General features: G+C 38.4%; 1 protein-coding gene across 5 annotated transcripts; it reads right to left on the bottom strand.

Moving 5' to 3' along the window:
- Window positions 1–1,952: 1,952 nt before the first annotated feature.
- On the bottom strand, window positions 1,953–16,073 carry HELQ (helicase, POLQ like). 5 transcript variants are annotated; one of them, XM_084285835.1, is made up of 18 exons: window positions 15,899–16,073; window positions 15,073–15,799; window positions 14,402–14,580; window positions 13,611–13,811; window positions 13,135–13,207; window positions 12,561–12,658; window positions 11,915–12,013; window positions 11,088–11,233; window positions 10,374–10,613; window positions 9,444–9,585; window positions 9,033–9,137; window positions 8,282–8,501; window positions 7,308–7,465; window positions 5,685–5,783; window positions 5,213–5,386; window positions 4,496–4,612; window positions 2,643–2,777; window positions 1,953–2,105 (listed from the first exon to the last, which is right to left on the bottom strand). In XM_084285835.1, exons 1-18 carry the CDS (start codon window positions 16,049–16,051, stop codon window positions 2,019–2,021), a joined length of 3,153 nt encoding a protein of 1,050 aa, XP_084141961.1. In that variant the 5' UTR covers window positions 16,052–16,073; the 3' UTR covers window positions 1,953–2,018. The 5 variants fall into 5 exon arrangements, with proteins under 5 accessions (XP_084141961.1, XP_084141962.1, XP_084141963.1 ...); XM_084285836.1 differs by having other exon boundaries at window positions 4,496–4,609; XM_084285837.1 differs by lacking the exon at window positions 1,953–2,105 and having other exon boundaries at window positions 2,649–3,440.
- Between the last annotated feature and the right edge of the window lie 49 nt (window positions 16,074–16,122).

Here is a 16,122-nt window from a genome sequence, read left to right as displayed (position 1 = left end):
CTCCTACCACCATTCTCCAAGGGGCAGGTGTAGGTGTGAAGTCCCTGGCTGATCCCCTTCAGCATAAAAATTGAAAAGGCATGCTCGTTTTGTATACGTTGGTGCTTTCATGGTATGTAACAATTACTGTGGCAGAGGTTCATTTCCCATTAAGCATTTGGGTGACAATTTACCAGGTTATTTCCACATCTGTTATTGCATTAACGCAGAGAAACACGTAACAGTCCTTTATTTTTTAATCCCTTCATTATGAAGTTGCATGCAAGACTGTTTCAAGTTTCAGAATCAGTGAAGCAAACCAATGAGCCTTTAGAGCAGCTGGCCAGGTCTTAAAAGTATAACTAAAATTTCTCCAGATGTCTGTGAAGTAGAACACACAGCTCAGAACAAACAGAATTCTGCTTGAATGAGCATCTCCTCTTTTAAAGGTATTTCACATAAACTGATTGATTAAATTGTTATCAACATTTCTCTAACATTTCACCTAATGAGAAAGGCAAGGCAGGCGGAGACATGCTTAGATAACTTCAGGCCACAGCAAAAATTACTGCTGCACCTGGGGGACAGTTACATCTTTTTGTAAGAACCAACGTAACGTGTTCTGGTGTTCCCAAAACCATGTGTCATGGAGCCTCAAGCATCAGGCACTGCCCATCTAGCTGTGGAAATAACTCATGTTCCCCTAAAGAGGGCAGCTGAAGTTCTCAGCCTGTTTTAATACTCAAAGCATACACTTTTGTTTATTAAAGCTCCTAAGCCATTACAAACTATCATAATTTTGGTGTTAGAGGCATGTTTCTGTCAAAAGAAAGGCTAACACAAAGTATTTACCCAGTTACTGTCCAACCATTGTTTCTGTAACCCAGCAACCAAGTCAGCAATGAAACACTTATATCATTTGTTCACATCTTTCTTTTTGCAGAGTTCCACCTTAACCAGTCCTTTACTGCAAACCCCACTGGGATTTAAAAACATTCCCATTTACCTCTGGAATCCCAACACAATTGCACACTAGGGTAGAGCTGACTACAAGACCAAGTTATTTAATGTTTTTTGTCAAAGGTTTACCTCAGGTTTCCTTTAGCTGGAAGGGCTGGCTCATTTCACAAAGGCACTCCATAGGTTACGTTTGAGCTTATATTGACAAAAGCTACCATGGCTCAACCAATCTGTCCGTCATAGTTTTCAAGTCACTCTTCATGTGAAACACGTCAACATTATCACACACTACACACCAGCTTTGAAAAGGAGGTTACTGTGTCACAGCTGCATGTTTCAGGCATTTTTTCAAGCTACTTCTGTTTATGTGGCTTCTGAGATTGACTTAAAAAGTCGGTCTTCATATGCAACAATGAAGTTTAAAAACCTTTAAAGCAAATTTAAACTATTTAGAAGGCTTCTGCAGAAGCATCCTTAATAAATTGTCTCTTCAGGCATTTGCAGAGGCTGAGTAGTGATTTGGTGTTCCAATCTGTTAAAAAATGCTTAGACTAGATAGTAGCTACAATTCCCTGAGCAACTCTGGCACTTCTGCATTAAAACTACAGCTCTACTTCTCACTCCCTTAGCTACTCCTGGAACAAAGGGATTCCTACCTGAAGGAATTTTGGAGTAGTTCACTCATACATGGCTGTTCAAATCTTTTACCACGCTTAGGCATTTTCTACTCTGCTTTTTAAGCCATCTATGAACCTAAGTTCTAGGACCAAGTACATGCCACTACTTAGTGCAGTCCCCCAAGTGTTTCTGGAACCATGTATTAAGAATGATTTTAATAGCACTTTTTTTTTTTTTTTTTTTTTAAATTTTGGTCTAATGCTGAAGAGGTGCTTAAAAAAAAGCTTCAAATGAATACAACTTTGCAAAAAATATTTTTAATTCAAAATACACACAAATATGATGTATACAAAAGACATTAAATATTTATTATATTTACAGTACATTTACATGGGACAAAGCTAAAAGCTAAAACATTCAAATATTTGAATTCATGATTTTGTTTTTAATGACTGAATTGGTCAGGAAGTCCCTGGAATATCTGTAGGCACCTTTAAGAGGAGTTCTACTTCTTCTTGTAAAGCCTCAGCTTTCTCAGTCAGCAGCATCTGAAATAACAATCAAATCATTAGGAAATGAATACAATTTTTTGCTATAATTTGAGGGTAGAACACCAACACTGCTTTCCAGGCTTGTATCTGGTCTTGAAAAATGAATCAAAAAATGCTGCTGCTAACAAGACTGCAGAATCTTTGCCTCCAGGAACATGTTTTCTCATGTACTAATACCAAGATTTTGCACTACTTAGTGTTTCAGACCACCTATCAAAACATTTCTGGTTTTTGCTTGCCTGCTGAAGACAACTCTCCACTATCCTTTATAAAAGTGAACTGGTTTAAGGAAATTTCTATTTGCCTGTCATTCATGTGCTTGAGGGCCAGTGATTGCTCATTAACTCCTCTCTTGTAACTATCTTAGACAAATGATACGGTCAGTAAAATACTTCACTGTACTAATACTGATCAATGTTGGCATCACAAATGTCCACAAGTGCTCAGCCAAATCCTACACTTTCTTCTCGTGTCAAACACCCACTTCTGAAATGTGGAATTCCTGAAGCAGTTTCTTTGAACCTACTTGCTTACCTTTGCAGATGAAACAATTTGCTTGGCTTGACGCCGCGACAAATGCTCAATCGTCTTCACTAGAGTTTCTGGATTTGCATTTGCTAAGTGTGCTAAGGTTTTGTACCCTGCGTTATAAAGCTGATTAGCTCGTGCCTGCAAGCGAAAAATAGTGTTAAGTTATTAGAATAGGTAATAAGAACCCTCAGAGTCCCAATCTCTGCATCCACCTCAAATGCTTCATCTTTTACATAAATCCAGTTCCCTTTGATTGATCTTGCATGAACGCCAAAACTCACTAAAACTGGCACTAAGGATCCTTAATCCACCCCCCCACACACAAAGTACCTACCTGCACATAGGATTTACTCCCTGCTAACCTTACCCAGTTCTGAGTAAACCATCATTTCCTCTGCACCTGGACAACATTGTTTCTATTGGTCATGTTTTCTCCATTTTGGTCATGTTTTCTGAATTTGCTGTCAGTGACACGAATGACTCTCCTTGCACTCTTTGGAGATCAAAATCAAAGAAAAGCTGATTTTGTCTGAGACATCTTGCCCCTATTTTTCTGCAACTTGCAATACAGTCTTCTGAGCTTCTACAGAAGTCCTGGAAAGACTATACTTTCCTGTTCAAGGTGTTTTCTTTCAGTCAACAGATTTTTTTTTTAATAGTTTTGTGCCAAGTCATGTCTGTGAGTTCACAAGAACAGGAGAGATTCTCTTGAATTCGATGACTATGATCAGCATGGTAGTGTCTGTGATCTGCATCTCTTTACTTGGCCTGGTCCCATTGTGGTATCAGGATGCAATGCAGCTATGAACAGTATTGTAAATATATACACAATACAGTAATAACAGTATTGTAGATATATACTCTCTCTATATGTAGACTGATGGTCTAGAACCACTCCCTGTGAGTGAGTAATCTCATGGCAAGATTACAGACTGTTCTTTGGGAACTGTCTAAGAAAATCATCATTAATTTCTCATTCGCTATGGTAAGAAAAACATTGATTTTATCAGTTCCCTCCACAGAAACCTATGCATATCATGCCTGCTCAAGGTTACAGTCTGTCTGCTACAAACATCATTTGTCAGTACAGTTTTAATTCCAGTACAGAAGTAACTTGATGAGAACAATAAAAGCCCAGAACAACCTATACAATACAACTTCAGCAGAATCACGCTGTCCAAGCCCTTACAGACTTCAAGCTATGGAATAAGCCTTTCTTTCCCCTTTGCATTAAATTCAGTCAATTTCATATATGAAGCATCAAGCCTGAGGTCTTCATTGTTTGACTTTTCAGCATAAGAATTCACAGCCTCCAAATTCAGTAGTTTGCTGACTAACTAATTTTTAGAGTATGCTGGATAGAAAAGACAGAGCCTTTTGAAAAGATGTCCAGTAATGCCTCACAGCCTCGCACAGAGGCCCTAACATATTTTTCTACTTGAATGGGAGTCCTCAGGTCAGACTGGTTATGTTTCTTATCTAAAATACATGTAGCAGCTTTAGTGAACATAAAAGCTTAAGTTTCCAATAGAACTTGACATATTTCTGTGATCATCTTCCTACTCTTGAGCAGACATTTCAAAACTATTAAGCAAATACAGAGTTTTCACACTTGCTGCAGTAGCAGCCAGAAGAAAAACGTGACTGGCTCCCACTCACGTTACCCAAACAGTCAGACCTTTTTTCCCCTGGCCTCCAGGACTATATCTGGCATGGGCCAGGACTATATTTTTCCCCTGGCCTCCAGGATATCTGGCATGATGCCAATTTTGAATAAAATACTAGCTGGTCCTCCAGAGACACCTCAATGAGCATCAAAGTTAACATTTAAGATGTACAAGATGTGGTTTCCTTACCTCTAGAACCCCTGCTACCTCCATCAGCGGAATGAGTTCTGTCTTAACACAGTACGTCAAGTGCTTGGTAAGTTCTGCCAGCAGGGCTTTGTAAACCCAAAATTCCTCCAGTTCCTGCTGAGACGAGAACAGTGAAAAATAAAAATTAACTTAAACACAGAAAAAAGTACTTACATGCAGAAACTGATCCCAAGTTCTATACTTGCAGGTACAACTGTTAGAACTTTGCTAGAGCATGCACCTGGCCTTTTTAGACAGCAGGAAAGCTCTAGTTTGTTATCCTTCCAGCTAGTTGCAAAGTTTTATTTAGCACTCCTCAGCTAAAGCTGGGAGAGTTCTGAAGGATGATAAATGCATTATTTCAAACGAGAAAGAAAACAAGAACCAGCCAAGGCAGCTCTTCTCCCACAATGACATTCTACAACCGGATGGCCTTATCTCTCAGAGGCACGCTTATCAGCTCCAATCAACAGCACTTTATGACTCCGATGAATGACCTGTACAGTAGTTATATTTTCCTTTTCAGTCCATAAAATCTACTGTTAATACCAGAAACATGTGTCATTGCACTAGCATGCTTTTCTTGACAGGAAATGTACAGTTTTGCACAAGAGAGGTGAAATACAATGCCTGCATTTCATTCTAGCGTAACAGAAGGAAACTACACATTTTGCAAAATGAATACCAAAGAAAATATTGTGATATATAACACATTACCTCACAGAAATGTAGAACACAAGAAGCAAACGAGGCAGCAGAGTTAAGGAGATTCTGAACATACCCTCGGGACAGATTAAATTTTTCTGAAACGCTCCATATGTTGGTTTCTTTCAATAGGGTATATAGGATAAATGTCAGGTAGAGCCTGTTTACAGAAGCACTGTCCACACTCTAGGAATAAAACAAGTTAGAACTCAGTACCCATATCAAGTTCAAGACTTGCTACTAATAAGGACTTTAAGGATCAAGTCCTTTCATCTCTGTTCCTTCACATCTCTAAAATAGGGGGTACTTATGCTAAACCCTAGTACATTAAAGAAGAAGAAAACCTGATGAGGTTAAAAGGAAGTTAATGTGTAAAAGAACACTAGTAATTAACAAATACTTTCAGAAAAGTAATCTAACATTTCTAAACAGTCAAATTAAAAGACTACACTATTGTCTTAGGTGTAAGAAACATCCAGCCTACCTTTCTGATGGCTTGACCAGAAGCCTTTTTTGCAATAAAGCTTTCAGGTACTCCCACCATATCTGCTACTGTTTGCTCTGCTGCACTTAGCTGATTGAACTAAAGAAAGATTGACTACAGTCAAAATCATTTCTTCGTAACAACTCATTAGAAGTTAAATGTTACAAATCAGAACAGCTTCAGACAAGGCACAAGTGCTATAATTAGCTTTAAAAAGTATTCTGCATCCAATTTGTCTATAATTTATACCACCTACAGGCAGATATGTAAATTTGCTTTCCATTTTCCTCCATGAATTACAAACTTTAATACTTTATCCACCTTTAACTACACTGGTTTAAAGCTACATACACAGATGCATTCAGCTGATAAACTGCAGGTAGATATGCATAAAAAGAATCTGTATGTTTAAATGCATACATTACTTCATTATAAACTGCAGACAGCATCATGTTCCTCTCCTCCTTTTGTACAGATATTTACTTCTGTATTATATAAAAGTCAAGACAAACAAGTTAAAGGCACTGGAGAACTAACAGTCACTCTTTTATTTACAGTGGCAATTTTTCAAGTTATGTCATCTACATCAATATCACCTGAATTTCGTGTCTGCCCCAAAATTTTTAAAAATGCTAATAACAGCTTATGAAACAAAAGATCAGTTTCAGCCTCACCAAATATTTCAGAAACAACTATGTCCATAACAAAAAAAGCATATTTTTTTTCCTGTTCTCCAGGTTTAACAGCTGCTCTGCAAACTCCAGAATAATATCATTTCAAATTCACAGATATTTAGTTCCCTTATGCAGCACGTTACACAGATCAGATGTCTATTACTTCAAGTAAAACAATGCTTTTCAGCATATATATAATTGAACACTAGGTAGACTTCTCTTCAGTCAAAACAGCAAATTTTTTGCCTTTAACTATAAAACTCTTGAGTACCACATCTTAAGAAACTTAGTTATGCAGATTTTAATGATATCCCCAGCACAGTATACTTCAAGGAACTAGGTATTTGGATTATGGGTGGATCTTGCAGAGCACACTGGACTAGAGTAAGATCTGTATTTTTACAGCGCATGTAAGCACAGTAGTTTGTAGGTAGATACTGCTCATGGAGATAATCCTTGCAGTTATGACTGGAGTTGAGCAGTAGACTCAGATATAGAAACCATAAGGATTAAGTCTTCACATTCACTAGCAGATTTTGCTTCCAAAACTAAGGATGCAATGGTAGAGCATCAGAAGGTAAAAATAGTTCATTTAACTGCGCTTTCCTTGCAGGACAAGGATAACTAGTTTATAGGAAATTCCTGTTCAAGATTAATCCTTCTGGTTATGGTAAGGCTAGCATTGAAGTTAGAGTCCAGATTTGAGATGTCAGAAAAAGATGTTTCGTGATACTGTTTCTCACAAAAAGGACAAAACGGTGATTCATAAAGTAAATTACATTTCTGAGAAAAAGGAAAGCAGTTCTGTACTGTGACTGAAAACACAGTAATGTTTTTACCGTTTGAAAGCATTACCCTACTGATTATGTTCTATATGTGTAGACACTTTCAAAATTCACTATGCTGCATTAATACATGCCCTGATCCACGTCTGAAAGTTAATTCTCACCTGTCTCAAGTATATCATCCAATCTGGGCTACAGTTAGAAACCATATCATATGGAGTTGCCAGGTAGAGAAGATGAAGACTGCTCTCAAGAACCAGCCCTTCCAAACCTTTCTTCAATTCTTTGTAAAGAAGATTGCAGTACGACAAGTCTATAGACCCTAGAATAAGCACACAATGTATGGCAATTGCAGGCAGGCATACAGAGTAAAGCACAATAGGGTTTCACTCAGAGTCACTTCTTTGTTTAAAAAAAAAAAAAAAACAAAACAATAAATAAATTGCTTTCCACCATCTAAATTTAAAAAAAAAAAAAAAAAAAGTAGACTAAATATTTGTTGTCATTTATCATTATTCATGAAGTGGAACTGAGGAAAGCAAGTCGCTGATTTCCACATACGCCCATTTTGTATGTTCTTAGAACATTTGAATTCTCTTGGCTTTAACTAACTCCCCCAAGTCTTGTAGATTCAAGAAATATGAGTTTCATCCTATTACAGTTGTTTTCCTTGCCCTACATCTTTGCACTATGAGATGGAAAACCAAACTTCCTGGTATAATTTTTGCATTACATTTGAAGTAGAAGCCATATAATTCCTTTGCTTCTTATTCCCTTCTAGGCTAAAAAAAAAAAAAATAATTAACATGCCTCACAATATCTACTTGTAAGAATTAATTATAAAATGAGAAAGGCAATCATTTTTATTCCAAACACTAAATAAAATTAAACCATTAATTTTGATACAGTTCTGGTTCGATTCTCCCTGTGAAGGATGTTGTTGGAATTCAATCGTGTAAAATTCAGACACATAACACTTGCTAATACCCATTTTCAGTCCACTACATTATGTAGTAACTGAGCTAGCATGGTAAGAGCATTTTTTTTTCACTGCCTTTTCAAAGAGAAGACAGGATGCTATATTAAATGCAGATAAGTCTGAGATTACAAGTTTGATGAAAGATAGAAGACATCTTACCTTTATATGCAGCTTTACCCAACCGTGTGATTGCTAATGTTATTTTGGAATTTTGGTCCTTCTCCATTATTTTTACTCTTAGGAGTCCTTTTTCTATTAGGCTTTCTAGCCCATCTTTAACCAGCTCTGAGAGGCTCTTCTCCTTAGACAGCAGCTGCTGCTGAACACCCAGCAATGTATGGCACAAAAAATCATATACTTCCTCTTGGGTAACTGCAATCTGTATAAATTTTGCAAGCTATTAGCATGTGTAAACGTGTCATTATGTGGCACAAAACATAAGCTATTCAGAACAATTTACTCACTAAGGGACATCTAGTTATCATATTAATAAAATGTTTGTATGCAACTATATGACAAATAAGAGAGACAGTCTATCGCTGATCTGACAGGACCTTACATTCAGCTGTTTATTATTCTATATACCCCACTATATTCATTTGTTTTCACTGCTGCCAATTTCTTTTTTTAGAATCTAGTACCAGAAATGAAGTATTACAAAAAATCCTTTAATTTTGGCCTTGTCCACATTGGGCAAATGTCACTTTGCATCACGATTTTTTTTTTTAACTTAGGCTAAAAAAAAAAATAAAATACTAATCCCAGCTTTAATGCCTGTCGTCTGAAGAGAAGCTGTGCTGAAATTCTGTTAAGTTTAACTGTTGAAAATATCTGGTTTCCTGTATAATCAGATATTGTGTTTAATCACATTCCCCAAGAATTTAAACTGCTCAGAAGAGTTCACTGATACCTTCAATCCAACCAAAGATAACAACAGGTTCTGCATTCCCTTGGTGAACTCCGGTAGAAGATTGCTGTAACAGTTCTCCAAAGGACTGGTAACTAAATCTTGAACCTAAAAAAGTCCCGAGAGATATATTAGTAGATAAGAAATATTCATGCAATAGTTATAAACCATCCTTTTCAAGCACTGATACTCACGATTCTGCTTATAAAGAAAGTAACTGTAGACATCTAACATTTCAGCTAATGCCTGAAAACAAACCATGTATGGACCCAGGCAATTGAAAGTTATCATTACATAAGTCAAACACTTAGAACAGTTAGTCCACAGAAATTAGGCTGAAGAGTGCAGCTCCACCTGTTTATCCCACCAGCTTAATCCAAGGACTTAAATCACCACCAGCTTTGTTAAAGTTACCAAATGCTTGTCTTTTTCCTGCACTATGAGAATACTTTCACCAGCATTGTCAATACCAGCTCGACCAGCTCTGCCAATCATTTGTTGGTATTGGTTCTTCTTCAGGAAATCACTAGCAACATAAGGGGCTCTCAAAATAACCCTGTATTAAAACAAAACCAAAAACCACCTTGATAAGTCATACTTCTTATTTAAATTACTAAAGCTGAAATCAGTATCTTACAAATACATTCTCTGGATATGTTTCATTCTTAGCAGCTAAGCTAAGCAAAATTAAGTGTGATTGTTTCAGTGCACGTGCAAATGAACAATGTCTAACAACTTGAAGTTGGAACCATAACTCATTTCAGTTACTTGCTGCAGAGCCTTTGTATCTAGTGCAAGGTTTGAGAGGAAGACTGAAAACCACTGAGATGGAAAGTAACCCCTATGAAAACCTGTGCAACACCCTAGAGTCAGCAATGCTGAAAACAAACCACAGTTCTCTGTATGAACATTAGGTTCTCCTCCCTCAGATGTGTTATTCAAATATACATGCACACAAATGGTAAAACATTTAACAGTTATCCCCTTAGGAAAGACTTTAGGATTTAAACATTGTTCTTAGGAAAGCATTTAAGGAGTGCTATGACTTGGTTACTCTTCTGGGTAAAGTTACTGTTTACTGAAGAAATTTCTCAGTACTTCATCTGTTCAGGAAAGTGTTCTTCAACTATGCATTCTAAGGGACTTGCTATCAATTCATATCTCCTAACTAGAAATACAAATTTTTCACTTATGTCTTGAGCTGAACATATGGAATTAGTTCCTCCTGAAGTTTCCTGATAATACCTCGAACATACTTCACGCAGCAGTGATATATCAAACTTTATATATATATATTTTTAAACAAGAATTAATGAAAACGAGTAATGTTTTGGGGTGACTAACCTTCTAGCTGGCAAGTTGACTCCAGCAGCTAATGTAGCCGTGCAAGCAAGAAGACACAGGACACCTCTAGAATATGCTTCCTCTATGCTCTTTCTTTCATCATTTGTAAGTCCACTATGGTGATAGGCAACACCAAAAGGTATTGTCTGCTTCAAAACAGGACAGATACTTCCATTCCCAATGTTCTTTAGGTCTTTAATGAGGTCTTGTTTCTCTTTCTCCCTGTGAGATCTAAATTCTCTTTGAGAAAGAAAAGCATTATTTACATATATATATATATAGTAGACTTTGATCAATCAATAACCACTTAAGTTATTAAGGCAGGCAGGTTTACTGTAATTCTGTTCCTTATGTATTCCTGTAGCTAGTCAAGGTTGGAGATTTCACTGGTGTTTGCTAAGCAGCTTGCAGATAAGACCACTGCCATTAGGACAAAGGTTAGATGGTTTCAGTATGCTTTTCTTTTTAATTATTTGTCCTCTATTTATTCCTTGATCAAATAATTTGTTGAAAAATTGTTCCTTTACAACATTAGTTCAGTAATGATTAGTTCCCTATCATTTACCCAGTTACTAACTTAACATGATTCTATATTCACTTAAGTATTTACTTGCCATCACCAGGGAAAGACACTTTCATACTAGTGAAGATAAATCCCAAGTTCTGGTGAATTATCCCACATATAATAAAAAAAAAAAAGAAAGAGGAACGTACTTGTTCAGGTACTTGCACACCATTGAAGCCACATTTTCACAGTTCTTTTTGGTCGGACAAAAGATCAGGCAGGAATATTTTGGAATAACTTCAGTGACCAGTGCAATGATGTGGTCAGGATCTGCTTTCTTCAGATTACTAGAATACTATCATTAAAAAATAAACATATGTCAATCTGTTTAACTTAGAATTCAAGTCCTAAATTCAGCAACTACTCAGTATCTCCTTGCCTTCACTAGGATATTTCCATTTGCTTTAAGGGGAGTTAAATGCAAGATTCTGTAGGATTAAGTTCTCCCAGTTTGTTAATTTACAGTATATCAAAAGATCCAGCTTGAACTGGGGGGGATACAGCAATGCAAGAATCAAATGCTCATCATTTTTCTCCTTAATACCACAACTTTTATTGACATTAACCACACTGCTTGTGCTAGTGGCAGTTTACCCTCACCTACCACTCTTAAGGTTAGAATGAATCCCCGTAAGGCAGTAATAAGCTTATACATAGCTTTTACTTATTTAAAAGTGTTACGCTGCTGAGAAAATCTACAACATTTATTGATCTGGAATTCTCAAGTCTATTGCTCCTCACATGTGAAAATACTGAAGAAACCCCTACCATCTACCTTAAGAGCAGTAAAAAAAACAAACAGCTAAAATAGGGTTAAGCATTTTAAAGGACTTCTTCCTCCCACAAGCCTACCATTTTCTTTGTAATAGGCATTGCTCTGATGTGATAGTTCATTCGTAGTTTCTTTTATGAAAGCACTGTAAACAAGTCAATAAACATTTTTTCTAACCATAGTTCTAAGGAACTGAGATTTTACCTTGAAATTCAGGAGACGTGAAAAAGTAAAGCCATTTTCTGCTTTGCTGTCTACTTCATAAATTGTGTCTCTGATCTTTATGTATTCCTTTAATTCTACCTAGGTAGATTTAAGCCAGAAACATTGAATTATCAAACCATCTCTAAAGATTAAGCTATTGCTGATGTGCAGCTGATGTGTTTTTTCATAAGCATCACAATTCATACACCAAATACTTGCACGCATAAAGTGTGCACTCCACCCCACAAAGATTTTTTGAAATAAATAGTTTTAATTACCTGCCCTGACAAAATAAGTATCTAATTATAGCTATGAATATGACATGTATCACATGTAGTCATAAACAGTTCTCAGCATCAGCACTCACACACACCAGACTGCACGCATATCAAGGGAACTGCAATGATTTAACCCTCTATTTTAGAAGTTGGCTTAAAATGAGAATTTTTTTGTCACAACTTTATAAAGGTACTTACATTTGTATATACAATACACTAAGCATATTGCAAAACAGAAAAACAAAAAGGTTTTCTGTTAGGACAAGTACAAGCATTAGCAGGTGTATTACTTGATTTTTGAGGACACAGAACTGCCACCATTTTAAAGCTAAAAACATACACTACTTCACAGTATCTCATGTACTGACCGGTCTAAAATTTTTAGTGTAGTACTCCGCTCGCAGGAACTTTTGGAGGTCTCCAACATTATTTAAAGTCGCACTCATTCCAACAATGTGTGTGCTTTCTGTAAAACAGAAGTTGAGATGAGTTCATTACTGTGCTCACAATTTTAAACACTTCTACTCAATATTTAACTCACAAGCCTGCTTATTTATTGTTAGTATTTGTTTTTAAATGCCAAAGTGGCAGGTTTCATAGGGTTATAGCTAAGAAATATTACCTGAGAAGTAAACATAAAAAAGGAATCCTTCTCTATAGAGGCATTTAATTGCAATGGCTAAGGGGCTCCTACGAAGAAATGGAGACATTTGACAAAACTCAGGATTTCTCAGAGAAGTATCAAAAAAGTTTCAAGAACACTCAGCCCATCACTACAGGGTAAGGCATCTCTATTATTCAAACCAGTCAACAATGTTAAAGCGTGGACACGCCACATTTTTCAAAAGCAGCCAAGACCAACTAGAAAACAAAGCCAAGACTTGACCCTAGAGATGACAGCACAACAACATTTTAGTGACGCTGACTGCAGACATGACTTACTACTTGTGTAGAGTATTTTTGCAAGAGTCATTTCCAGTGTTGCCCCACGACTTCCCTCACCAAGCATATGCAACTGCAGACAGAAAGGAAAGCAAAAAGGGATGAGGATTAGTGTGCCGCAAGATTTTCTACAAAGAACACAAAAAAGGGTAAAACATAAAGCAAACAACTCAAAATGGCTTTTTCTTCCCCTCTCTGTTCTGTTATTGCATAGAACCACGCTGAGAAAAAGTTAATTTCACAGTCAACCACTAATGCCGTAGGTCATGAGCGTGGTCTATTGCTCTGATGTAGCAACAAATGCTTCTGTTAATGAAAAGTAACATTCAGCACAACAGGCCTTGGTTACAGTTCAACTTTCCTAAGTACCCATGCAGTAACAAAGTGACACAACTTATGACACAATAGGCACTTAAAACTAAACCAATCAATTCAAACAACGCTCCTTGCTAATTAAGCCAAATCTTGTAACCTACCTCATCCACCACAACAAGACCAAGGTCACCGATTCGATCTGTTTCAATCAAGGAATTCACTAGCATATGCCCTTTTTCTATTGTAGCAATATAAAGGGACTTTTTACATCTTCTCTTGATGGGTGGAAATCGTCCTTTACTTCCTGCGTATTCTTCAACCAGGAAACCTAATTCTATCCCAAAGCTTGATAAACCCCAAACCTATTAAAAAACAAAACAAAACACAAACAACAATGTCAGTTAGAAAACAAACTCACACTCAGTTTGAAACTTAGACCTGTTTCAAGAATTCAGTGTGCATTTAACCTACCCACATCCAAATGAACTGTTTAAGGAAATGAAAATATTAGCTATAAGAACTTTCCCTTGAAAGCTGAAAACTTAAACTGTCTGCAAATTTGATCAAGCTTGAGTTAAAACCATTCTCTAACTTGGTTTCTTTAGATCTGTTTTTATTACAAAGTGATTTCTCTGGCAGGGTAGACAGCAGAAAACACTGATAGAAGACCAAAAAAAATAAATAAATCAGGCAACACAGTAGCACACTGTTACTTAAAGAATCAGCACATTTCTTACCGTATCACTCAGCATCTGGAAGTGATAACCACAATGTGTTTTATCAGAAAATAACCGTCTCAGAGCAGCACTTAAAAGAGAAGCCAGTCATTTCTGTAGAGGCGTTCACGCACAACACATTTTCCAACCATTATTATTAAATTATTATTAAAGTTAGCCACGTTAACAAGGCGCATTGCACAAGACAAACAATACCAAGAACACTGTTTCCAGACCTTTTCTTGGACAATGGCAACATATGGCAGGATCATCAGAACATCCTTCTGCATGCAGAGTAATTCTTGGAGAATTAAAATTTCAGCAACAAGCGTTTTTCCACCACTGGTTGGCAACGAGTATATCAAATTCTTCCTCTGCTGTAGACATTCTAACGTTAAGCAATCGTGCTGCCATTCTGCAAAATTAAAAAAGAATCATTGCCAACTGTTAAGGGGATATTGATCCCCTACGGCTCTTTGCCTACGCTCTATAAAAAAACACTAATTTTGCACTTGAGAACGTCACTGAAATGTGACAAACTTTCAGAGATCCAGCCTGCAAATCCCTCATCTTCTCAAATCTCTCACAGAAAGTATTTCCATAAGCCACATCAACCTCCTCTTACCTAATGACCAAGAACCTCCTTCTGAAATGGTCTAGCTACTGCCTTAACTTCCTTATCTTTATGCCTCTGGAGAGATAACATCACTTAGGCTTTTCCCACGCAGCGGGTGGTATTAAACCATCTTACTGGTACACCTGAAAATATTGTAACTTAAATATCTGTGCCAGGAACAGACAGAAAGAGAGGCCTAAAGAAATAATTGTATGCCATAAGGAATGAGATCGGGAAACATTTCACTCACAGTACACATGTTGGTTTTGAAGAAACCATTTGTTCTATTACCATAAAGTGTTTCGATGCCCCGAAGCTGCCGGAGGAGATCTTTAACTTTACTGGGTAATCCATAAAAAGGGCCTATATCGACAGACGATGATCCGATAGCTTTCCTAGCTACACAAATCTCTTCAGATAAAATAGCTTCTTTAAGCTGCTTGGTTTTTGAGACCTTCACAGTCTGAGCTTTGGCATTTTCAGTCAAAGCATTTTTCAGATGATCTTTAAGGCTTGTATTTTTACAGGAATCAGACTTTAAATCACTAGAAAATCCTGTGCTTCTGTTCTTGTGCTCAGAGCCAGGACAAGGAGATGATGCGCTCCTGATTTTGTCTGAGGAGGAGCTCTTGCTCACGTCCTCCTTCTCTGTGCCTGCAGGTGTCTCAGAACCAGCAGAAGGCTGGCACATTTCTGCGAAATACAAGAGTTGCGATGAAGGCAGTTCATCGAAAAGAGAATCAGCCAGCTCCTCGCTGGCACCCGGCGGGTCACTCGCAGGCGTTTGGACGCCCCGCTCCGTATCCCCTGCACGTGTGCCCCCCGTTTCTGAAGCGGAATCATTCTCGTGCTCTCTCTGGTCGGTTCCCGACCGAAGACTCTCGGGCTCGACCCCTGCAGCTGCCTCGGCATCCTGCGGGCGCGCGGGCTCCGCGGCGAGAGCTTGGGCCAGCAGCGAGTCATCCTCACCGAAGCCGCTGTAGTCCCCGAACATGTCCTCCTCGCTGTCATCGCACTGCTGGGGAAAGGGACCGGCAGGCGTTAGCACCGCGCGGTGACAACGCGGCACAACACGCCCCCTGCACACCGCCGCCGCGCCCCGTTCCCGTTCCCGTACCGGGCTCTGTGCTGCGGTCCCCTCGCCCCCGATGCTCGCTCTCTTGACAGGCAGCGGCGAGCAGGCGGCGCTGGGCCCCGCCGGGGGCCGGCTCCGTTTGCGAGCGGCGCCGAGGCGGCTCCTCCTCCGCACGGCGAGCGGCGGCTCGGCCATCGGCGGGGCCCGGCCGGCAGCCCCGCGAGCAGCGCCGCGCAGCGCACACCACGCCCATCTGCCGCCACTTC

The sequence above is a fragment of the Netta rufina genome (genome assembly GCF_964035555.1).
Source record: "Netta rufina genome assembly, chromosome: 4".
NCBI lineage: Eukaryota > Metazoa > Chordata > Aves > Anseriformes > Anatidae > Netta > Netta rufina.
The sequence above is the reverse complement of the archived record's forward strand: the minus strand, read 5'-3'. Positions and strand labels throughout refer to the sequence as shown.

What these genes read in the sequence shown, in the direction of transcription:
- HELQ (XM_084285835.1), bottom strand. Translation starts at nt 16,051, where the DNA reads ATGGCCGAGCCGCCGCTCGCCGTGCGGAGGAGGAGCCGCCTCGGCGCC. An exon ending in ACACTAAAAATTTTAGACCG is followed by an intron (nt 12,014 to 12,560) that starts GTCAGTACATGA and finishes AAATCTACCTAG; the next exon opens with GTAGAATTAAAGGAATACAT. An exon ending in AAATTGTTTCATCTGCAAAG is followed by an intron (nt 2,106 to 2,642) that starts GTAAGCAAGTAG and finishes TTGTTATTTCAG; the next exon opens with ATGCTGCTGACTGAGAAAGC.